This window comes from Lissotriton vulgaris, chromosome 7 (genome assembly GCF_964263255.1).
Source record: "Lissotriton vulgaris chromosome 7, aLisVul1.2, whole genome shotgun sequence".
Classification (NCBI taxonomy): Eukaryota; Metazoa; Chordata; class Amphibia; order Caudata; family Salamandridae; genus Lissotriton; species Lissotriton vulgaris.
The window spans coordinates 291495903-291520169 of record NC_141695.1 but is presented as its reverse complement, the minus strand read 5'-3'; the positions used below and the strand labels follow the sequence as shown (position 1 = coordinate 291520169).

The following is a 24267-nucleotide window of genomic DNA, read 5'->3' as shown; positions in this document are numbered from 1 at the left end:
TTATTAGATACTAATTATTAATTGGTATTTTTTTTTTAAATATTTATTTATTGAGATTTGTAAACAGTTTAGATTTATTTAATAAATAATATTTTTAATATTTTAAAATATAAATGTATTCATAAGTATGTTATTTTTAATGTCTACGCTATCCAACACTTTCCCTACTGTTGCACTCTCTGGAGTTGGAATAGTAATTTTTACCCCTACGCTATCCAACGCTTTCCCTACTGTTGCATTCTCTGGAGTTTGAATAGTAATTTTTACCCCCACGCTATCCTATGCTTTCTCTACTGTTGCACTCTCTGGAATTGGAATAGTAATTTTTACCCTCCCGCTATCCAACGCTTTCCCTACTGTTGCACTCTCTGGAGTGGGAATAGTAATTTTTACCCGTACGCTATCCAACACTTTCCCTACTGTTGCACTCTTTGGAGTTGGAATAGTAATTTTTACTTCTACGCTATCCAACACTTTCCCTTTTACTTCTACGCTATCCAATGTTTTCCCTACTGTTGCACTCTCTGTAGTGGGAATAGTAATTTTTACCCCTACGCTATCCAACGCTTTCCCTACTGTTGCACTCTCTGGAGCGGGAATAGTAATTTTTACTTCTACCCTATCCAACACTTACCCTACTGTTGCACTCTCTGGAGTGGGAATAGTAATTTTTACCTCAATGCTATCAAACGCTTTCCCTACTGATGCATTCTCTGGAGTGGGAATAGTAATTTTACCCCTACGCTATCCAACGTTTCCCCTACTGTTGCACTCTCTGGAGTGGGAATAGTAATTTTTACCCCTACGCTATCCAATGTTTTCCCTACTGTTGCAATCTCTGGAGTGGGAATAGAAATGTTTACCCCTCTGCTATCCAACATTTTCTTTACTGTTTTTTTTTTAGAGTTGGAATAGTATTTTATTTCCTCTGTTATTTATTTTTTTTGTTTTGTTTTACTTAGTGTAGTATATAATTAATTTTAGAAATATTAAAAGATTTTTTTTTATTTTGTTTTGTATAATTATTCTATTTTTATTTAAGTTATTATTTTATGTTTGTAGTTGAATTTGTAATTTATAATATTTGTTATTATTTACAAGTTATTACAATAGTTATTAAAACTGAATATTAAGTAATTATATATTATCTATTATATGTATTTGTTTAATATTTATTTTATTAAATGATGTATCTTACTTATTAATTTTAAATAATATAAAATATATTTATATTTTAAAGTCGTTTTTAATTAATTTTACATATTGTTTTTAATTTTAAAAAACAATATTTTTTTCAAACGATATTTTTGACATCCACATTTTTTTTCCCGATATTTTTGTACTTAACTTGTTGTAGATAGGATGTCGATATTGTTGACATCAAAATTTTTGTTGCAATATTTTTGTATCTTGATATTCTGACTTTCGATGTTCTGTCATAGATCCCGTCCGTCACCCCTCCAACCGCATACATCACTCTATCAGCACTGACAGTCTGCAGAATGCTCAATCGCAGCTGCCACTTTGGTTAATTGACAAGTTACAGGCTCTGGCTTGCGCCTTTCGAAAATAGTACATACAGCACAGAGCTCGTCTGGATGAACACAAGGACCTCACCATTCCCGCAACACACATGAAGCCAGGGCAGGTGAAGAATGATTTATTTATTTACATCAAAGGCCCGCCCAGAGGGAATCTCTGACTAGGGGCCAGGGCTGGTGAGACAGCAAGGGGGCACAGCAGGACTTCAAAATACTCCTGCCTGGTGCCAGTGTGAGCGCAAACTCCGGCAGCGCAGCACTGAGAGGTCATGCATGGATTGGAGGCCCTTGGTCAGAAGAACTCAAAATGGTATTTAAAATCTTTAAATCTGTAAATAAATCAATCAAGGGACATCTGAATGGAGATTAACCCACCGCAGCACCATCCACGAGCCTGGAGAGCAGTGAGCAGAGCTACAGGCTCGGTGTTTGTCAGGCTGTTAGTTTTAAAACTATTTATTAATACCTCAGTGAGCCACGCAGCAGCCTCTCTTTGATTAGGCACCGTGACCAATTTGGCACAGGCAGCCGTGCGAGCAGTGAGAGGCTGCCACTTAAGCTACAGAAACAATTTGTAACTGCCGCCCACTTGCACTGGGGCCCCACCCATCTCAGGAGTAACTTAACTTCCTGTGTCCCCCTCAATAGCGAAACACACTCTTGCAGTCCTGACTCCATGTCACGTGAATGCAGCCACCGCAGTAGTGAATGAAATAGCCTGCTAACACTCTGCTGCGCATAATGACTTCTGCGCAGTGTCAGGGGTGCAGTTCAGCCCTGGCCAAATAAATTATAAAGGCCAGTGCCGCGTGCCGCAGCCCTTAAAATAGTGCCACCTGGGGCACTATTTTAAGGGCGGTGGCGCCCCACCGTCCCCCTCTAGCTACGCCGCTGGGGCGGGGCGGCCGCAGCATGACGGAAACACGGCGTCATGAGCACACGCCGCCCGTGGTTCAGTCATGAGCGGGGAAGGGGTAAAAAACAGAAACTGACAGATGTTTTATTCATTGAGTTTATCACAGTTATAGGAAATAAGACACAGTGAACAAACAGAGACTTTTTGTTACCACCATGCATAATTTTCATAATTTGCCAGATTCAAGATGTGGATTTTCTGTCTAAGTTTTCAGAACTGATCTGGGTAGATTCTCTTTCAAATGTTGTTTTCTGGCTGTAGCTCATACATAGCCTTTGTTCTAGGTGATTGCTTTCACTGCAGTAACCATGGTTCTGGCTCCAAGCAGGAGTACATTAAAAAGGAGACAATGAAGTGTGTTATCGTGGTACATAGCCATCATCAATCTTGCTGAAGCAGTCATCAGGCACAGACAAGTTGGTCCCCTTTAACAAGAGAAACTTCTGACCTACTCACCACTCTTCCCATCTACCCTTTGTCCTTGTTCAGGGAGATCTAATCAGCAGCCCTTTGCTAACAAGCACCTTACTGAATTTCTTTGGATAGACTTTTCTCCATTCTACCGTACTTCAGTGTATGAGTCTCCATCCTCCAACCATAGGGATGCATTCGATACACTTTCACTGCCTGGGGAAGCTGGATCTAATCTTCCTCACATCCCAAGCTAAACCATAGGCCATCCAAAATGCATCCCACTGGTCCTAGCAGTCAGACGTTTACCACCCATGGAGGCCTACTACTGCACACTTACTGCACTTAAACCATACATATACACACATGGTATGTCAGTGCAATTGCCTGGGAGTCATAAAGACTACTCCACCAGTCTTGACAATAAGTGCTTTTTTGTTTCTGAAACATATGTATCTCCACCACCATTCTTTTAGCCACCAGAGTTCCTCAGACCACTCTTCTGGTCTATCACTTCTGGCCTTGGTACCCAGTGCGATTGCAGTTGCCAATCAGAGCCATTTCTACTCACAATTCCCTGTGGGACATCTGAGATGGTCAATATAGAACTGCCCTCATCCCCTCATCAATATTCTTATGATATTGAGTACCACTTTGCTCATTGCCATAGCCCTTTGGCCCCCATTGTTAGACGTTAGCTTTAACTTTCTGAGCTTCTCAAACCTTGTCTGCTATCATTCACAGACCACATTCTTTTTCACCTATTCACCTTTAGATCCCTCTGCCATGTTTAAGTCCCTTGACCTCTGATTCACCCTCAAACTATTGTGCCAGAATCAGACAGCATCTGCGATTACTCAGAGGTCAGAGTGTAAGAGTCCTTGCTTGTCATTCTTTCTGCATGCTCAGATTTTTCAGCAAATACTAACCGATTCTTCAATGCGTTCACAGCATAAGAAGCATGAATAAGAAACAGTAACAAAAGGGATATCCTGAAACACTTGGCCAAGAATCACATAGGTGTCATCCATACCTCTCCTCCTAATTATTATGTGGCTTCTGGTGTTGGTGTTCCTCCTTGTCCTGACCCAAGTCCTCCTTTTCTGGGTTCTTCTGGTTCTCCTGGTCCTCATCCTTGCTCTGGTCTAACTATCACTGGTCTCCTAGTATTGGTTTTATGAATCTGGTGCTCCTAGTTCTAGTTCTTTCTGAACCTGGCCTTCCTGTCCCAGTTTCTGGCCCTTCCTTGTATTGGCCCTTCCTGGGTCTCCTGATCCAGTTGGCCTCCTGGGTCTCACTCCACATGACCTTGTTGTCCTGGCTCTCACTGGTGTGGCACATTTAGTCCTCCTGGTTTGAGTCATGATGATCCAATCCACCCTAGTCCCTGTCCTCTGGTCCACTGGTCCTGGTTCTCCTTATTAGGTCTTCTTGGGCTGAGCTTGGTCATTTTGGTCCTTGTTTGCTCCATTGGTCCTTGTGGCTCTGGTTGTCTTTTTCCCCCTGATCCTTGCTTTCCTGGTCCTACTACCCCAGTTCTTGGAATTCCTGCTCCACTTGCTACTTTGGGTTATGGTGCCCTGGGTTTAATGCCCCCTGACCATATCTAGTAGGATTGGTCCTGCTTATTCTGATCCTATTAAGCCACCCACACCTCTTCTATCTAGTCCTTTGTTCTTATGGCCTTAGTCCCCCTGATCTGATCTGCCTTTGTCTCCTGGTTCTTCTCCATCTTGTCATGATATTATTGGCTCTCCTGCTCCTTGTCATCCTGGCTCTGCACTATCTTATCCAATTAATCCTGATCCTCCTTCTTCAAGCCATCCTGTTCCATGCCACCCAGCTGGGTCATTCCCACTGCTCTCATACTAATTCCCCTTGTCCTGGTCCTCCTTTTCCTTATCATCCTGGTCTTCCTTGAAATGATACATTGTCTGTTCTTTAGCAAGCAAGTGCCCAAGCATTAGGTGCAGGATTCCTTCTACAAAAACTATTGAATAAGACACTTCTTTTACTTCCAGAGTCATTCCATCTATAGTGTTGGGAGATTGTGTAGTGTCCCCCTTAGAATACTGTAAATCCATTTTTCTTAAAGCTATCTTCTAAGAAATTCAAAGACTCTGAGAACTAGCAATCATCGTGTTTTGTAGCTTTACTCACTTTCACCATGTCCCTGCAGCACTACAGTTCTTGCACTGGCTGCCAGTCAAGGAATCCTTGTAATGCGATGAAAGTCCCTCTGAATTTTGCTCTGGGATTTCTAATGTACAGGCTTGGAATTTCTGTTGGACTTGGTAGTCCTCTACATCCTGAAGAGGTCCTTCATATCAGAAAAACAACTCTTATTTGTGACCCCGCACTTCTTTTGTGCCAGGGGTGTTTTAAATCCTTCGAAGAACTAGGCCTACAGCTCTCAAACTCCCTCCCAGAAAACCTTTGCAGCCTCCCAAATTTGAGGTTCCAGAGCTTGAAATCTTTCAAAGTCCTGTTCGGCTGCCCTCTCTTTTTGCTCCTTTTAGGGTTTCTATCACTGAGATGCCAGTGGGCGAGCTTTCACTCTACAAGTAGAATTTGTTTTTTACCAGCAAGACATTTGATTGCTTATTTCAAATCTTTGTTAAGATGTAAAGTCTTAGTTCCCGATTGTAGTCTTTACTACAAATTGGCATTTGTAAGGTAGGAAGGCACCATGTTTTGAGGCAATTCAGCTTGAGATAATGACGCACCATGGATGATTGAAGGACTTTCTAAATTAGGGCAATCAATCAATCATATGGTACTCATAAAGTGCTGCTTATCACCTGCAAGGGTATCCAGACGCTGTGCTGTGGAGTCCAGTGGGGTAACACTGGCAGCCCCCATAGTACCGGGGCCCCCAAGCTCCAGGGGTACCCCTCAGCACAGTATTCTGGCCAGAGAGCTTCTGATACCGTTTTGAAGGGGTCCCTCCACGTACTTTGGAGGGGGCCCATCAAGTTTTGTTATGCCAGTGGTGGATTCAGTCATAGAGCAAGGTCTTGAGTGCCTACCTGAAGTGGCTCAGCGAGGATGAAGAGTGGAGGTGGAGGGGAAGGGGAAGGGTGTTCCAGGACTTGGCAGCGAGGAAGGAGAAGGAGCATTCTCCTATGTGGCAGCGGGGGATGTGTACCTGTGCGAGGGCGAGGTGAGCGGATTGGAATGGAGGTTCCTGGGAGGTTGTTCTTGATCCAAGCTGAAATGTTCTTCATACAGTTGTGGAGGTTGGTCTTTGTCGTGGTGGGGTCCACTGAGAGCAAGCTGAGTGTCGTCGGTGTAGGAGACGATGTTGATGTTGTGGGTTCTGACAATGTCTGTAAGTGGTCTCATGTAGATGTTGAAGAGGGTTGGACTGAGGGATGAGCCTTGAGGTACGCCGCTGATGGTATACTTCAGGTGAGAGGTAAAGAAAGAGAGACAGAGTCTCTGCAAGGTAATACAAGTCATCTGGGGAAGATATTTTAATGTAAATCTGGGGGTCTTTATCTTGATCTGCAAATTGTGCCCACCTGTGCATACTGGAACGGAGAGGAGACATGTTCCTCTTAGAGTACGTGGGTCCTTTACAGCTAAAGCAGCTGTCAGTTGTGCATGCAGTGTGGGCACTCCTTGGTGTGAGGTTTTGAGTCTATGATGAGCGCACTACGAGAAATCTACAGGTGGAGTCAAGACAGGCTACAAGCCACATGTTGCTACACGCCTTACAATGGTGGTGCCCATAGTGAAATCATTGTCAGATGTATAAAGACTGGACGCCAAAAAGTGGTTTTATAATGTTTGCCACATTTTATGACCAGTTTTTAATTTTCTAATGTCACCTAAGTTCTAATCGATGGTTTTCACAAACTTTTCAGTATCAGCGGGTTGCAGAGTGATTTTATTAATTGTGACACTGAGGGATATGTGGTACACAGTGTATGGGGCAGCAAGGTGGGACAAAGTTAAAACTATGCCTTCGGTTATCTCCTATATCTTGCTGGCCCATTTTGACGGCAAGCAGTGATTTTTATTACCTAATGCCCAGCATCACCAGAATTTCCCTCTACTGAGGTTTAGACTCAACCTATTTCATCAGTTAGTTGTTTTCCCCCACTGTAACAATTGGTGGTGGCACCTTGACCTGTGTCCTTGTGACCCAGTCTCTCCACAAAGCACTTTATATGTAATTTATTTTGCAGCTTTTATGCCAAACCTAGATCATGTACTATTAAAGTCCAACTGAATAAATTCTACTTAAGACATTGTTCACAGGCACTTTACTTCCTTCAGCATCTAGCAACTGATGAAATAATAACAACAGTTTATGCCTTCCTCATATCCGCAACGTAGGCGTTTATTAGGGAAGAAATTTCTGGACCTCTCCATGACCCAGGATAGTATGATGTCATAATCTCGTATGGGACCACACAGTTGACTCCTTCCCCCACCCCCTCATGTATCCTGCTGCTGCACTTGCGCATAGGGACTATTATGCCTGGGGGATTTGATTTTGAATGTGCACGTTTGAAAAATGTTATACATTTTTCAAACTTGAGGTTTGATGATCCAGGGTTTTTGGTTTAAGTTTTATCTAATTCGCTACATACTGTACCATATGCACTTTAGTAATCTGTATCCTCTATCTTACTACCCAACACAAGACCGGGGCTCCTTTCTCTTAATGTCTTGAGCAGAGAATAGGTTCCTACGGCGGTTAGTAATGGCCCCACAAAGCACCCCTATTGTCCCTTTATTGTATGACCTGGGAAGGAAAAGTGTAGAGGACCTAGCTCGCCTGCGCCCCCTGCTATATTGGCGATGCCTAATGGTGACCCCGGAACTTTCCCACTATGCTGCAGCATTGGCTGACGTTATCACCATGGATCGTTTCCACACCATTTTGTGGCTAAAGGAACTACGGGGGTTGCTGACTAAGCTGAAGTTAGACCATCTCTGGGGAAACATGGATACGTCATGTTTTCCAACCAAGGCAAACTTGAAGAAACTTTATTGGGAGATGGTATATTCTACAGCCTATCGCTCTGGATGCAGCTCCAATCTAACTGACCGGTTCCTAGAGATCAAAATGATCCCACTCTGTGAAACCTATTGGGACATTATTGAAAAGCCACAGGACAGAAAGTTGTATTTCCAATTTAGATTTGGAACCCTCCCAGTCAATGCGTTCACAAAACATTGGTCACCAACAAGGGATGAACACTGCTACCACTGTAAAGATCAAATTGAAAATGTTTCCCATGTGTTGTTTGCTTGTCCTATATATGCAGGTCCACGCCGCAAATGGTTAAAACCAGTGTGTCTGAATCTGGGGACTTGCAGGCAAATAGTTGCACTAAGAATATTAGAAACAGATTGCACACCTTATTTTGCAATTGCAGTCGCTAAATTCCTCGGTTGAGCATGGGTAATCCGCACACGTATGTTATTGGGTAAAGCAACCTAATGATTTATGGCAACCATGTTTCTCTTTTTTATCAAATGTAAAGATTGTAATGGAATGATTTTTATACTTATATCAATTTCGGCAGCATAAATTGTTTAATATGTGTTTTTATGAAAGTATTTTATATTAGTATTCATTGTATAGTGTAAGGGTCAAAATGCTTTTATGACTGCTGTTGAATAAAGCTTTGAAAATTGAAATTGATTTTGAATGTGCACGTTTGAAAAATGTTATACATTTTTCAAACTTGAGGTTTGATGATCCAGGGTTTTTGGTTTAAGTTTTATCTAATTCGCTACATACTGTACCATATGCACTTTAGTAATCTGTATCCTCTATCTTACTACCCAACACAAGACCGGGGCTCCTTTCTCTTAATGTCTTGATGTGTGAGAACGTGGACATGTATCCTGACGATGAAATCCATATACTAAGTTCATCAAGCAGGTGGAGCCCAGCGGGAAACAGCTGTTACAACACGTGTTACAACGCATGCTTTTACCTCGCATGCTGTTACAACGCAAACAGCTTGTTTGCATGGGGTATAAGGTGTTGGATTTAACTTCAACACCTTCCCTACTGTTGCCCACTGGAGTTGGAATAGTAAATTATAATATTCCAACACCCAGCACACCCCCAACGGCAAGTGGGGGTAAAACTCTGCTTTGTAACGGCATGCGGGGTAAAAACATGTGTTATAACTTCATTCAACCGATTCCAGCTATTGTCTGGTTGAAATTTTGATTACGTCCTGCCTATATCTGCTCTTGAACAAATATCTGCTTAGATCTTGTATATAGGCTCTCAGCCTCAGTGTATATTAGATACCTTAAAGCGACAATCACACTTGTAGGATTCTAGAGCAGACCCTCAGTTGAGGTTTTTGTTCTTTTCTCTCTTTCGATCTGAACTTGAATTTTTGGAACTGGGAACGTCAAAGCATGGTAGTATTTTACACAAATAATTTTTACTAAGTACTGTTTTAGACAGGCCTTGATATTAATTTAACTTAATTTTGTTTGGTTTTCTATGGGGGCGCACAAGAAAAAAGTCCAGAAAAGTTGTCACTGTGTCTATAGAAAAGTTTTTTATTTGTTATTATTCATTCTTTTAAAAGTAGTCACCGTGCAATTTACAACCAAATCAGCCAACGCGTTTCACTCCCTACCAGGGAGTTTCTTCAGGGCTGAAATCAAGATAAGAAAACCTCCATAAGTTTTACATATCATAGATAGATCTTGTTCCTAAACATAATTTAACACACACATTTCATTTTCACTCTGAATTAAAAGACATATTACAAGTAAAAACACACTACAAGAGAAGACACAGTGACCAATAAAGAAAGACACCTAAAACCTCAGTACAGCGTACGATGACCCAAGTACTGTAATTACAATTTTTCATATATGATAACTTTTCATTTCATATTCATATGTACCTTGTAACTATTCCAAAATACATTTTGTCAAAACATGACATAGCAGATCTTAAACAATACATTTTGAAAAAATCAGACAAATTCCTGTATCAATCCCTATTCCAACCTGTGCGGTCATAGAAGGGGGAACAGCAAGCAGAGGGGCAACACAAGAAAGAAAAAGGGAGTGAACAAGATTACCCAGATTGTTATATGGGTCAACCTAACCTAGATCATACTAGTTCATTTGAATAAGTCACACCCTGAAACAGGGTTATACTTGTACGAGTTATTAACCATGTCATCCAACAATAATTTGGTTACTCAGCTCATAAATTTATCTTTTGTTGCTATACCTACAAGTACTGATGGAAAACGAAAAGTTGAAGAAATATAAATTAAATATGAATTAAAAAGAATAAGGGAGAAAGAGAAGAAAGGGGAAAAGAGAAAGTGCCTCTCACAACAAGAAATAAAGTATCTACACCCGGTAATTTAGCTATGCCTCCCTAGTCATGGTAAATTGATTTGGTTGCAAATTGCACGGTGACTACTTTTAAAAGAATTAATAATAACGAATAAAGAACTTTTCTATATACACAGAGACAACTTTTCTGGACTTTTTTCTTGTGCGCCCCCATAGAAAACCAAATAAAGTATCTTTGATCTGGAAAGCACAGCGATGCCAATTAGCAGCTAACGTCGGGGTTTGCGGCACAAAACTTTACAAACTTTTTGGAACTGGGTTCTAGGTGCAGCATCGTAGGGTCCGCTGCTACAATCTTTGTGCTTAATTTAACTTAATGTAGTTTTTCCTTTTTATTATCCTGTTATGGTCTATTTTAATTAGATCAAAGAAGGTTTATGACGTATGACCCTCTTAATGAATATTAATTAGGCTGGTCTCTCTTTGTGATTCCCTGTTATTGGCTACAAACACAGGGATGGTGACCTTTAAAGAACTCTTCACTGTGTTTGCATTCCCATATAGGAAACTTTTTTAAAGCAGTCTATGCTCCTAAGTGGACCCGTTGGTGCTTTAAAAGAAAATTCTGTTCAGGATCACATCGGGGACAGAAGGCAGTAATCCCTGGGACCACTGCCAACCCAGAACACCCCAAAACCCCATCCACCACCACCCCTGTAAAATCCACTCTGCAAAACTGTGTTCACGTCCTTTGAGATGCCAGTAATTTAGGAATGGTTTGCAATTGCAGTTGCAAACCTTTTGATACATACCATTCTGTTTCACAATTTGGAAGGGGTCAGCAAACCCATTTTTTTAGTCAAAAGGACTTTTGTGACTGATAAAATGGTTTACAGGACACAGCAAAAACTATTTTGCATCTGCAAACCTGGGATGTTTTAACTGAAGGTTTTGCAACCACAAAATTACTTTTTATATCAGGTTCATAGATTCTTCATAAAAGACCATATCAGTGGAGTAATCAAAATGACTGAAACAAAATTATGAAAACGCCCTTAATTTAATACAAATCCACGATACGCAGTCAAATGTTTGTTTTTTTTAAACATATTTTATTGTTGAAACACACATAATATGCAAAGCTCCGTCATCCAGAGGCTACTGCCATCATCAATTAATCTGCATCATCTTCCACAATGTGTATTAAGAACGTGAAAACTCCCACATTCAGAATATCGGAAACAATAGGATTAAACACCTCCCCCCCCCCCCCAATAGTCCCCCCCTTTTTCTAGCTGCTCGCTCCTCTTAACCATAATACAGTGATAAATTGCTCGCCATGTGTACCATACACCAACAGTGTCTTTTCACAGTCCAACATGTCAGAGGGTTAAGAGGGTGGCCTCCTCATGCGGCGGGTCCAGGTCCAGCCCCCGGTAGTCTGCCACAGTCAAATGTTTTAAACAAATGTAAATGCAAAAAGAGCCTGCATGTGCATTTTAATATGATTCATTATTATTAGAGGCATATTTTCAATAGGATTTAGGACATGGTAAGTGATACCTACATAAAGTCCTGAGCCTTGAGTGTAACAGCATTTCAATGCAAAAATATCAGTGGGAAAATAATATACAAAAGACATTCACAAGTGTTATTTATACAAAGGATGCATTAATGGAGAAATAAAAACACACCCCCACAAATGAAGATCCAGACTACTTAACTGTCTGGCAAATTAAAGGAATCTAATAACAACATTAAGGAAATTAATTTTTGAAAGACTATTACAAATGAAAGAAACAATGGAAACAGTAAGACAGTGAGTGTGGCACGGTGGAGGTATGCAGCAGCAAACTTTATGTTATGGGAGTCGTAGCTTATGTAGAGTAGAGCTCAACCTTTGCTACCAAGCTGGCGTCTTGGATTTCTGTAATAAAAAAGCAAAGGGGGAAGGATGGTTCAAAATTAGGGGCCAGATGTAGGTAATTCATATTTACCGACTCTTAAATACCGAATTTTACCGAATCGGTATTTAAAAGTCGGTAAATATGAAGGGGGGAGATGTAGGTATTACAGATTCTGTAAATACCGAATCGTTAAGATTCGGTATTTACCGAATCTGTAAATACCGAATCGGTATTGCCCATTGATTCCTATGGGCCTTAAACCCCCTAGGAATCAATGGGCAATACCGATTCTGTAATTACAGAATCGGTAAATACCGAAGTTTGCAAGGGTGCAGGGGTGTCACTTTGACACCCTCTAGCACCCCAAAAATAGGCATGTGCGCCATGTGGCACACAGACATGCCCTAAGGGCATGTCTGTCTGTCACATGGCTATGTGTGCATGCACACATGTGCATGCACACCTGAATTCGGTATTTTAACACCCAATTGGATTGGGTGGTAAAATACCGAATTTGTAGGGCCTTTGGGACTCAGAAGAGTCCTACCTACATCTGGGAATTACCCAATCGGTAAAAATACTGATTCGGTATTTTACAAATTCTGTAAATTTACCGATTCGGTAAATTTACAGAATCTGTAAAATCTGTCCCCCTACATCTCATGATGCCGAATTCGGCCGTTTCCGACCGGTATTTGCCACCTACATCGGGCCCTAGATTGTGATGTCTAGACATGAACCATAAGAGACAGATGTTTAAGTCCTGGCTGAACGATAACCTCTTGTCCTACTTCATGAGGTAACTGGGATAGTAGCAAACTATTGTGGAGGAAATGTCATCATATAAAATAAATGTTAGCACATTATAGACTACCAAAATATTGTGAAGGTAAGCTTATACAGGTAAACAGAGGTTTGCTATACTTTTACTCCAGGTAGATGTACAATGATGACATATATATCTTGAAGTTACGTAGATGTAGGGTTAACACCTTGGCTGCTAGGGGGTTTTCCCCTTGTGCGCTGGATTTTCAGGATCCCCATTGTTCATGAAAGGTCAACTCGTCATAAGCACAGGGCAGGTAAAACCCATGACGAGTTGACCTTGTTATGAGCACTGAAGAGGTTAAGAATACTAAATATATAATTACTCATATATATATACATTATTTGACAATGTTTTGGTTTAGGCAACAATATACCTGTAAGATGATATTTCTTTCCTTGCTATTGTGACAGAATGAGAACATTCAGTAAGGTTCCATAGCTTTTTTAACAGAACCAAGAACCACTGAGTGGAGAAGTGTGGCTCAATAGATAGAGTGGCAGACCCTGATGCAGAGATCTAGCCCGGGACCAGGGTTCAATTCCCCGCCTCGGCGGGTCTTGGTCTCAAAATTCCACGGACCTGATAATTCTCGCCTTGGTGCCTATTCCAATCATAGAGTCCCACTCTGCAACTCTGGGCAATAGCTTGCTTAATCTCCACAATGGCCCCCACAACGCTAAGGATGCCTGGCCTCCACCTTGGGGGTGCCCAGGAGTGGACGCCTCACAGGGAAAGCCAGGATGGGTTCCACAGCGGTATTCGTACAAGCGCCTTGAGACCCTTGCGGGTGAGTAGTGCGCTATACAAGTATCAATTTACATTACATTACTGATGCCCCTACTCATCTCTTCCTCTTCTTTCCTATAATTGCAGCGCTCTAGTCTGGTGATGAAATGCAAAAGAGCTCTCCACAAATTTAAGAAAATGGTTCTATAAATGGTCACAATAACTATTCTTATGTTTCCCTCTTTTATCCTATCACCTCTATAGTTTATTGTAACTCTCCAAGGCTCCACAACCCTTTTGTCGTTCCTCTATCCATATACTATTTCTATGACATATGTACTTTCCCAGTCACAATGCTTATAATCCTTTGAACTTTTGGTTTGATTGCTGTTCTATACTTAAAATTATACTACATACTATTCCATCAGTTTAAAAAAGGTGATATGCTGATCATTTTCTGTTTGCATTTCTTTACAATGCTAACCCTTTCATGTTTCGCCTTTACTTTTCAGTCCCAGAGAGTGATCAGTTTATTTTCCTGAAACTGTCTGCAGGGCTTTCCATAGCCGCTGGAAGTATTATCTTTCTGGTCGTTTTAATCTTCTGCTGCAAAGTTTGGTAAGTGTACTACTTTTAAGTATTTACAGAATAGGGTTTGAAGTAGGAAGTCTGTGTGTTCCTGTGATATCATCAAGAATTCTATCTATTTCCTTTAACAAGTTCCACCTAGTGTGTACCAGACTTCTCGGACAAAGTTTATCTTCATGAAATCACTATATCCATTTTTGAGGTGCAGTGAGGTTTACTATTCAACTGCGCAAATACAAGGAGATGATGGACGGAGTGCTGAAACTTTCAGACACTCACCCCCAGTGGCTTGATTCGAACCCAGATCTGTGACTGGGGGTGAGTGTCTGAAAAGTTTCAGTGCTCTGTCCATCCTCGCCTTGTGTTTGCTTTGTTCGCTCTAAGTTGGCAGGGTATGCCCAGATGTGGCCCCCTTGCTCACTTTGCCACTGGATTCAAGCTAGCCTGGCTGATGTAAAGGTGTTACCCCAAAACCGGTCTCAGGATGCTTGTTTCCGGTCCAGGGAGGACCTGGCTTGGCAGTTCGGCCTTGACTGTTCCCTTTAGGCAGAGTCAAGACTGATTTGTATATCAATCAAGCAACTTGTAAAGCGCACTACTTACCCGTGAGGGTCTCAAGGCGCTGAGGGAGGATGATGCTACTATTCGAAGAGCCAGGTCTTGAGGAGTCTTCTGAAGGTGAGCAGGTCTTGTGTCTGCCAGAGGTGGGTAGTGTTCCAGGTCTTGGCGGCGAGGAAGGAGAAGGATCTGCCACCGGAGGTTGTTCATTGGATGCGGGGGACAGCAGCGAGGGCGAGGCTGGCGGGTAGGGGTGTAAAAGTTGAGTCTGCTGTTTAGGTAGGCTGGTCCGGTGTTATGGAGTGCCTTGTGTGTGTGGGGTAGGAGCGTGAAGGTGATCCTCTTGACTACGGGGAGCCAGTGTCGGTCTCTCAGGTGGGGGGTGATGTGGCTGCGGCGAGGGACGTTGAGGATCAGTCGGGCGGAGGCGTTTTGGCTTTGTCCAAACTGGGGCGGCGAAGTGAGCTAAAGAACAATTATGGATTCATCCCAGTTCTGTGACTGGGGGTGAGTGTCTGAAAGGTTTCAGCGCTCCGTCCAACATCTCCTTGTGTTTGCTTTATTATTCAACTGCAACAGAGATTTAAAAGTACTTCTTGCTGCCAACACGTTTCATTCCTGAAATTATAATCATATGGAATTTCCTCAGGACACCTGCTTTCATAAAGCGCCTGCATACCATCAGACCTCGATATTCCATTGAACACAGTAAAATAGACCTTTCAGTATCCAGTATTTTTATAGTTGAACACCATTTTCCACAGGGATGCTTGGCAGGGTACTGTCCCCAAATACCCTGGAGTTGTAGGCCGCAAAACGAGCAGTGACAATTTTGGACTGTGAGAAAAGTTTATACACATTGGTATGAAAGTACTATTCAAGAGCGGCTGTATTGAGGAGGTTTCATATGAGTGATATTTCAGGAAGGAATTATAAACTTGGTCTGTGAGCTTTGCAATACTAGACGGACCTTGTTGAAGGAAATGAATGGTGTACGGATAGCCTTCGCTACATTTGTTCTAGGAGGTTTAGCAGCCAAACATCCCTTCCTATTCCCGCACCCAAGAAGCTAGATCTTCTGTGTGGAGAAGTTATTGGTACTTAAAATCATTGTAGGAAATCCACTGAAGACCAGAACAACTACAGGAACACCCTAAAGGAATACCATCAACTCCACAAAGTGAACCTTCATCAAGAACAAAATCCACACCAACACTACCAACTCCAAATAACTCTTCAACGTCATACTACAGCTCACCAAACCCCCCAGCGAAGCCACGGACGTCACACCATCCCAGGACCTCTGCGACAAGCTCAGCTACTACTTCCACCATAAAATCAAGGCCCTCTACAACAACTTCAGCAAACAGACCCCGGACACCACCCCCCTCCCCACCACAGACAACCAGTCTTCCATCACCACCTGGTATCCTGCCACCACTGAGGACACAGCAACGATCATGAAGAACACCCACTCAGGAGCTCCTTCAGAACCCTGCCCACTGCACATCTACCACCGAGCCACCACCGCCATAGCACCCGAACTAAGCTGGACCATCAACGCCTCCTTCCAATCCGGTATCTTCCCCGATGGCTGGAAGCGAGCAGAGGTCAAACCCATCCTCAAGAAGCCCTCAGCCCACCCGACGGACCTTAAAAACAACTGGCCAATCTCTCTTCGCCCCTTTGCTGCCATAGTCACGGAAAGACTCGTAAACGCTCTGCTGACCACCTTCATCGAAGAGAACACCATCCTAGACCCTTCCCGATCCAGATTCTGTAGCAACCACAGCACCAAGACTGCCCTCCTCGCCACCATCGATGACACCTACATGCTACTCACCCTTCTAGACCTTTTCGTAGCTTTGACACCGTCTCACATCGCACCCTCGCAGCCAGAGTCAATGACACTGGGATACGAACAACTGCCCTCAACTGGATCCAATCCTTTCTCTCCGGCAGAACCCAGAGGGTCAGACTCCCACCCTTCCTCTCCGAACCCACCAAGATCACCTGTGGAGTACCTCAAGGATCCTCACTCAGCCCCACGCTCTTCAAAATGTACATGGCCCCCCTCACCGCCATCATCAGACAACATGGGCTCAGAATAGTATCCTAAGCAGACGACATCCAGCTCATCCTCTTCCTCACGAAGAACCCAGAAGACACCAGATTCTGCTTCCAGAAAGGAATAAGGATGTCGCAGCCTGGATGAACAACAGCTTCCTCAAGCTCAACTCAGAGAAGACTGAGGTCCTTGTCCTCGGCCCCTCCACCTCCGCTTGGGACAACACCTGGTGGTCCTCCGCCCTTGGGTCCTCACCCACCCCTGTAGACCACACGTGAAACATAAGCATCATCCTCGACCCCTCCCTAACCATGACCCGCCAGGTCAACTTCGTCGGCCTCCACCAGCTTCAACTGCCTCTGCAATCTTCCGCAAGACCTTTAAATGGATCCCCCCAGAATACAGAAAGACCGTCACCCATGCAACCATAACAAGCAGACTGGACTACGGCAACGCCCTCTGCGCCGGAATCAACAGAACTCTCCTACACAAAGTCTAAACCATCCAGACCACTGCAGCCAGACTCGTCCTCGGAACCTCACAGCAAAACACATGACCCAACACCAACAAGACCTCCACTGGCTACCCATCGAGAAGAGAGCAACTTTCAAATTACTCACCCATATGTTATGTTATGTTAGAACTGTATTTCTTGAGCGCACGGCTACCCAGAACGGGTGTCCCGGCGCTTTGGCAGAGAGTCCTGAACACAACCAAGAAAAAACCCAGCGGCAGAAACACTGTAGGCCCACTGGTTAGGTGGAGAATAGGAGCGTCTTGAGCTCCTTTCTAAAGGCCAGAAGATTATAAGCCTTGCGGAGTGATAGAGGGAGCTCATTCCACAGCCTAGCCGCCATGAACTGGAAAGACCGGCCTCCCATCCGCACGCGTTTGATCACTGGTATCTCCACTTTAGCCAGGTCAGCAGATCTTAAATCCTCCGGGGAACGTAGCGAACAATCCGCTTCCTGAGGTAAGCTGGGCCAATGCAGTGGAGGGCTTTAAACGCCAACGTAAGGACTTTGAAACTAATTCTGCTGGGAATAGACAGCCAATGCAACTTTCCACGCAGTAGAGAGGCACTGGCTCTCCGTGGAAGGCCAAAGATGGCTCTGGCCGCCGAGTTTTGGACCACTTGCAATCTGGATACCAGATATTTAGGCAGACCAGCGAAGAGTGCGTTAGCGTAATCTAAACGCGAACCCACGAGTGCTTGCACAATGTTCTTGCGATATTGAAGGGAAAGCAGTGGGAGAAATTTCCTCACCATCTTCAGGATACCAAAACATTTTCCCACCAGGCCCGTGATGTGGGGACGAAAAGAAAGACTGTCGTCGAATACCACACCCAGATTTTTTACTTGGGCAACTGGTTTCTCAGGGGGGAACATGTCGGAAGGCCACCACGATTTCCAGCCAGGGTCTTCAGCACAACCGAAAAAGAGCAACTCGGACTTATCCGAGTTACATTTCAGGTTCTGGTGCTGAAACCATGCAAAAACAGCACTCAGGCAGTCTCTGATTCTGTCGCCATTAAAAACCTCTCCCTTCCTGCAGGTGAACAGGAGCTGGGTGTCGTCAGCGTATGAAATGACCCGGGCTCCAAATGCCTCCGCGACCTTCGCCAAAGGGGCCACATAAATGTTAAAAATGGTGGGGCTCAGGATGGATCCTTGAGGCACCCCCACCTCTAGCGAAGGCATTTCCGCGGAGAACGGAGGAGCCCAGATCACCTGCCGACGGTCGGTTAAGAAGGATTGAAACCAGTCCAACACCGTCCCCCACAGACCGACCTCCCGGAGTCTTCGGAGGAGGCCGGCGTGTGGGACGGTGTCGAATGCCGCCGACAGGTCCAGCAAGACCAACATGGCCTTTCCCCCAAGATCAAGCGTCTCCCTGATGGCGTCGGTCACCTCCACAAGAGCTGTCTCCGTACTATAATTAGCACGGAAACCAGATTGGGAGTCATGCAGCAGTTTGTTATTCTCTATAAAGGTGGTAAGAGTGTGCTGAACATGTTTCTCCGCCACCTTCGCCAGAGCAGGGAGGAGGGAGATTGGTCTATAGTTGGCCCACTGTAAAGGGTCGAGCATAGGCTTCTTAATGAGCGGGAGAATAAGAGCATGCTTCCATTCTTTAGGGACCACTCCAGAACTCAGAGACATGTTGAGCAAGGGGTTCAGCAAGTTGTTAATAGCTGGTGCCACCGAGCTCAGGCATTTGGCCGGACACGCATCCAAGGGGGATCCAGATTTCAACCGGGAAAGCAGCTCCAGAGAGGACTCGCAGGATAGCGGGGGGAACGTCGAAAGAGTGGGCACCTGCTCGGCTGCAGCGGATGGAAGGACCTTCAGATCACTTTCCACAGCTGCGTCCACTTCCAGGGACTCCACCCGATCGAAAGAGTCCTGAATCCTACGGATCTTGTCCACAAAGAAGTCAGCAAGCTGCTTGATCCACTCCTCAGTATGGGAGTGAACCCTAGCGGCCGCCACCGGTTCTGTGAATTCCTTCACAATTCGGAATAGTTCCCGGCTCGTGTTATCAGCCTGGTCTATTCTATGCTCGAAGTAGATCTTTTTAGCTTCGGCAATCTGTCTGTGGTAAGATTTTATCGCACCCCTGTACTTCAGTTTCTCCTCAGGCGCGTAACTGCGCCGCCAGAGCCTTTCAGACCTTTTGCAGTCCTGGCGTGTTTTCCGCAGAGTAGCGGTAAACCAAGGAGCGGAATCCTGGCAGGGGGCTGTCCTGACCGGTTTCCGAGGGGCAAGCTCCTCGAATCTTGTCCGAAGCCAGTCCTGGACTAGCGGCAGGTCGACTTCTAAGTTCCCAGTCGTAATGCAAGGATGTGCATGGAGTGCATCAGTGAGCATATCAGCTGACACCAGGTGAAAGGCTCTCGCTTGACGAGACCCGTCCTTATAAGCTCTTTGACACGTCTGGAGCTCAGCTAACAACACGAAGTTAATTAAATAATGGTCGGACCATAGAACCGGCAAAGGGGAGGACACCTTAATTGGCACAGTGGAAAAGATTAAATCCAATGTATGCCCTTTCACGTGCGTTGGACTATCGATGAAAGAGGTCAGTCCGAGCATCTCGGTAATGTCCCGTAGTTTAGATGCATCGGCGTCAGTTGACAGGTCCATGTGCAGATTTAAGTCGCCCAACAGTACACAGTGCCGATCGCACACAGGGTACTGACAGTGCCACCTGTAAATCCTCGAAGAACGAGCCTAAAGGCCCTGGAGGTCTATAGATCAGAATTCCTGTGCAGGTATGTGAAGCCGACAACTGGAGACTAAAGCCCAGAGCTTCACAACCAGCGATATTATCTACAGGATAAGAGGTGCAAACAAGGGACTTGTCAACAACTAAGGCCACCCCACCACCTCTGCCTCCAATTCTATCCCTCCTTAAGATGGTAAAGTTGGGGGGAAGGGCACTAGCGATGTCCGGTTCCGAGCCAGCCCCCAACCAAGTCTCTGTCAAAAAAAGACAGGAGAGTTTCGAAAGCGTAAGGAGGTCCCAAATTTCCATGGAGTGACGCGCCAAGGATCTGGTATTTAACAAGGCACACTGACATTCCAAGGGGAGGGAGAGGGGAGCGCGAGATGGAGATGATAAGGGACGCCAAGAACAACCAGGGCACCCTTTAGCCAGATGTCGACCTCCAGGGAAAAGACAGATACAGCCACTTTTGGGGGGACGGAGCGCACATAAAGCGGCCGCACTATACCTAATCATCCCACACACCTACCCTAGATGGCAGAGTCCCGCCTCGGCCGCCTCCGAGACGCTGACGAGCGCAGACGGGCAGGACTCTGGCACGACTCAGGCGCAGGGAGGGCGCCACCGCTGCGCGTATGAACATGGTCAGACCCACCACGGCGGGCAGTCACAGTCCATAGAGGGATGACTTCTGGGTACCAGGTGGCATGGTCCTCAAGACTAGGATGAACATGTTGCACATGGCTGTCTTTGGATCCAGAGGCCCCACAATGTCAATACCTACCCTCTCAAAGGGGGTGCTGGCCACAGGGAACAGTTGGAGAGGAGCCTTGCACTTCCTACCACTCTTCCGACTTGCCTAGCAAGTCTGGCAAGTCCTACAGTGAGTGTCAGAACTCTTCTGCATTTGGGGCCAGTAAAGGTGGGCGACAAGCCTCTCAAAGGTCTTGGTCCGCCTCAAATGTCCTGTGAAGGCACAGCATGAGCCAGACTCAGTAGGAAGGCTCTGTAGCGCTGGGGTTCCACCAGCACACTGGGTGACCCAGGCTCAGCAACCTTAGGCTCGCTACACAGGAGCCCATTCTCCCAGTATATCCAAAGTGATCCAGACTGATTACCCACTGCCTGGTTTGCAGCCTGCTGCCGCAAACCAACAAGAGAAGGCACTTGTGCTGGGATCCAGAGGCCCCACAATGTCAATACCCACCTCTCAAAGGGGGTGCTGACCACAGGGAACGGTTGGAGAGGAGCCTTGCACTTCCTCCCATCTTCCCACTTGCCAAGCAAGTCTGGCAAGTCCTACAGTAAGTGTCTGAAATATTCCGCATTTGGGGCCAGTAAAAGTGGGTGACAGCCCTTTCAAAGTTCTTTTCTTGCGCTAAATGTCCTGCCAAAGGCACATCATGAGCCAGACCCAGTAGGAAGGTTCTGAAGCGCTGGGTACCACCAGCACATAGGATGACCCAGGCTCAGCAATCTTAGGCGTGCTACACAGGAGCCCATTCTACCAGTGTATCCAATGTGATCCAGACTGATCACCTGCAGCCTGCTGCTGCAAACCAATAGGAGAAGGGCACTTCTGCTGCTCCTCGGAGAATTCTTCCCTGGAGTGGCCTCCTTCCTGCTGCCAATGGGTCAGCTCCCCATGTCCCCAGTTCAGCCACTTGTTTCCTAATAGGCTCCAGGGCATCCCCCTCAAGGTCTGCCTCCTCTTGGACCTTTGGGAACTTCGGGGGCCGGTTTCCTGCACCCCCTGCCTCTTCTCTTTCAGGCAGGCACCTGGGCCACTCTTTCTGGCTCCAGGTCCTCTTGAATGCCCTTACCGGCTGCCATAGACCGAGTGGTCACACGCGGCCACTCAAGCAGACCCAACATCTCTAAATGAGACCTACGCTCCACCTTTGCCCAAGGTGAGCTCTCAAAATAATTGCCAAGCAGACAGTCAACAGGCATGGCTGGTCACACATCTACCTGCATAGTAGCTGAGACTGCCCCCCCCCCACTCAAAGTGAACCTGTTTCACTGTGCAGAGGCACTCTGACTTGTCAGTTGCAACTACTGGGTAGAATGCGTTGGGAACCACCTACACTCAGACACCAGCCGACAACTGACAGCTGTCACACTGGCTCCGGTGTCTCTCAGAGCCTCCACTATGGCCATTGATGTTCACCCACTGCCTGTACTTTTTAGTGTTATCAGGCAGATGAGCTCACTGTCTCCTAAAGAGGCCAGGGACATCTCTGCGGGACCCCACCCACCTTGGGCACCCAACTCCTCCCTCAGGGCTACACTAGCCATCTGCCGGGGCGTTGCACCAGTGGGTGCGGTGTTAACATTTTTGGGACACTTAGGATCCCACTGGAAGTGGCCCACCTGACCACAACCAAAACATGTCTTGGGACCCCTTTGAGCAGGTTTACCTGTCGGGACCCATGGTTTCTTCTCAGTGGGAGGCTGGGAACCCTTACCTTGGTTCCCTTGGGGATTACATTGTGGTCCTTTCTAGAACTCCTTCTGTTTACCCTTTTCCCTCCCCACTCTTCTGCTGGGGGCCCTGCCCACCTTTGGCAGAGTCTCCCACATAACCTTTGTGGACCCTGGTACTGACCCAGTGGTCCGCCTCCACAGCCAGCTTCCTGGGGTCAGTCAGCTTACTGTCAATCAAATGCTGGCGTAGCACTGGAAAACAACTACTAGATAAGTGCTCCCATGCAACCAAATCATGGAGCCTCTGCAAGTCATTCACCTGGCTACCTTTCACCCAACCATCAAATGCTCTGCAAAAGTAGGATACATACTCAACCCAAGTGCTTGACTCCAGCTTCTTACAGTTCCAAAACTTCTGTCTGTATAGCATTGGAGTCAAACCATACCTCCTTACTAAGGTTTACTTCATGGGGGCATAAGACATCTGATCCTCAGTGGGCAATGCTAGCAATATCTCCCTTCCTTCGCTCATAAAGCGGCCCCACAATCTCTCTCAGGGATTATGTAGGACTTCATTGCCACTTCATAAGCTTTGAACCACTTACCAAAGTCTTCCTGCTTTGTGAAATCTTTAAAGACATCTTTGGGAAAGTATACCTTTTCTTCCCCATGCACTGATGGTGCGCTACCACGGGAGGACTGATCTCTAAACTCTTTGCTTTCAAATCCAACTCCCTCAACCGTCTCTCATGCTCTAAGAGCATCTTTTTCTCCTCCGGGGCAAATTAATCTCTCCGAAATGCCAACTCCTTATCCTCCTTCCCCAACTTGAGCTTCGTGAGCTCCAACTCATGCATCCAGTTTTTCTCCCTGTCCTCCAGCTCTCCTGGAGACAGGCCCCTTTGAGACACATTGCTGCCTTCCCTGGGAGACACCCCCCCTCCAGTAAGGCCCACTCGCCCATCCTGCTGTTCTTCTAAATTCTCCCCCTCCACCATAGGCTCCTCGGTCTACCAGCTGGCATTCCTTGCTTCCAACCAGGCCCTCAGCGCCTTTTTGAACTCCTCCTTTCTGGTGGGGCCCCTCATGGTTATTTAAACATTTTTGCAAATGGTTTTAAGTTGTGGCACAGTGTAGGTATCAAACCTCTCCTCTTCAAATTCCAAATCTACAGATGCAATGGATGCTGGTTTACTCATGATGAGAATTGGCAGTGCTTCAGATGCAAAAAAAACAAGCATTTGCAATGCAATTGGTCTTGCCTTTGGGACCTTATAAGTATTTAGCAATGCAGAACAGTATCGCACATTACTGCAACGTAGTTTAATCACAGATGCTTCTTGTTATGACACATTTTTCTGGGAATCGCCCGTCCTTTCACTTCTGTTTTTAGATTAAAGATGGGATCACAATACAGTCAGGAATATGTTTGTCTATAGAATTCATCATGGAACAGAATCCTAGTAGCAGATGGATTAGACACAGCAGGCAAGAATCTAAAGATCAGGGATTGTGTAAATAGCAAGTCTAACTGGATTGAAGAAATGGCACATTACTGGGTGAATTAAGTGCGAACATCCTGGCTCTCCTCTATGACATGCTGGGCAGGCCATTATGACTGGGCGAAAACAAGTTCCCCACTGAACATACAGTAAACTTATCTGTAACTTTCTTTTGAACTGCACAACCTGGCCAATCTTACGAGTGGCGCTATAATAAAAATAGGGAAGAGCGGTAGCTACCTTTTCTGCTATTTATTCC

General features: G+C 45.3%; 1 protein-coding gene across 1 annotated transcript in view; it reads left to right on the top strand.

Annotated features, from left to right (window-relative positions):
- LOC147701413 (HLA class I histocompatibility antigen, B alpha chain-like) overlaps positions 1–24267 on the top strand; it is a 414542-nt gene that overhangs the window by 349399 nt on the left and 40876 nt on the right. Inside the window, exon 6 of the mRNA XM_086928648.1 lies at positions 14148–14253. Within this exon, the coding sequence (XP_086784774.1) occupies positions 14148–14253 (106 nt within the window). The remainder of the gene's footprint in view (positions 1–14147; positions 14254–24267) is intronic.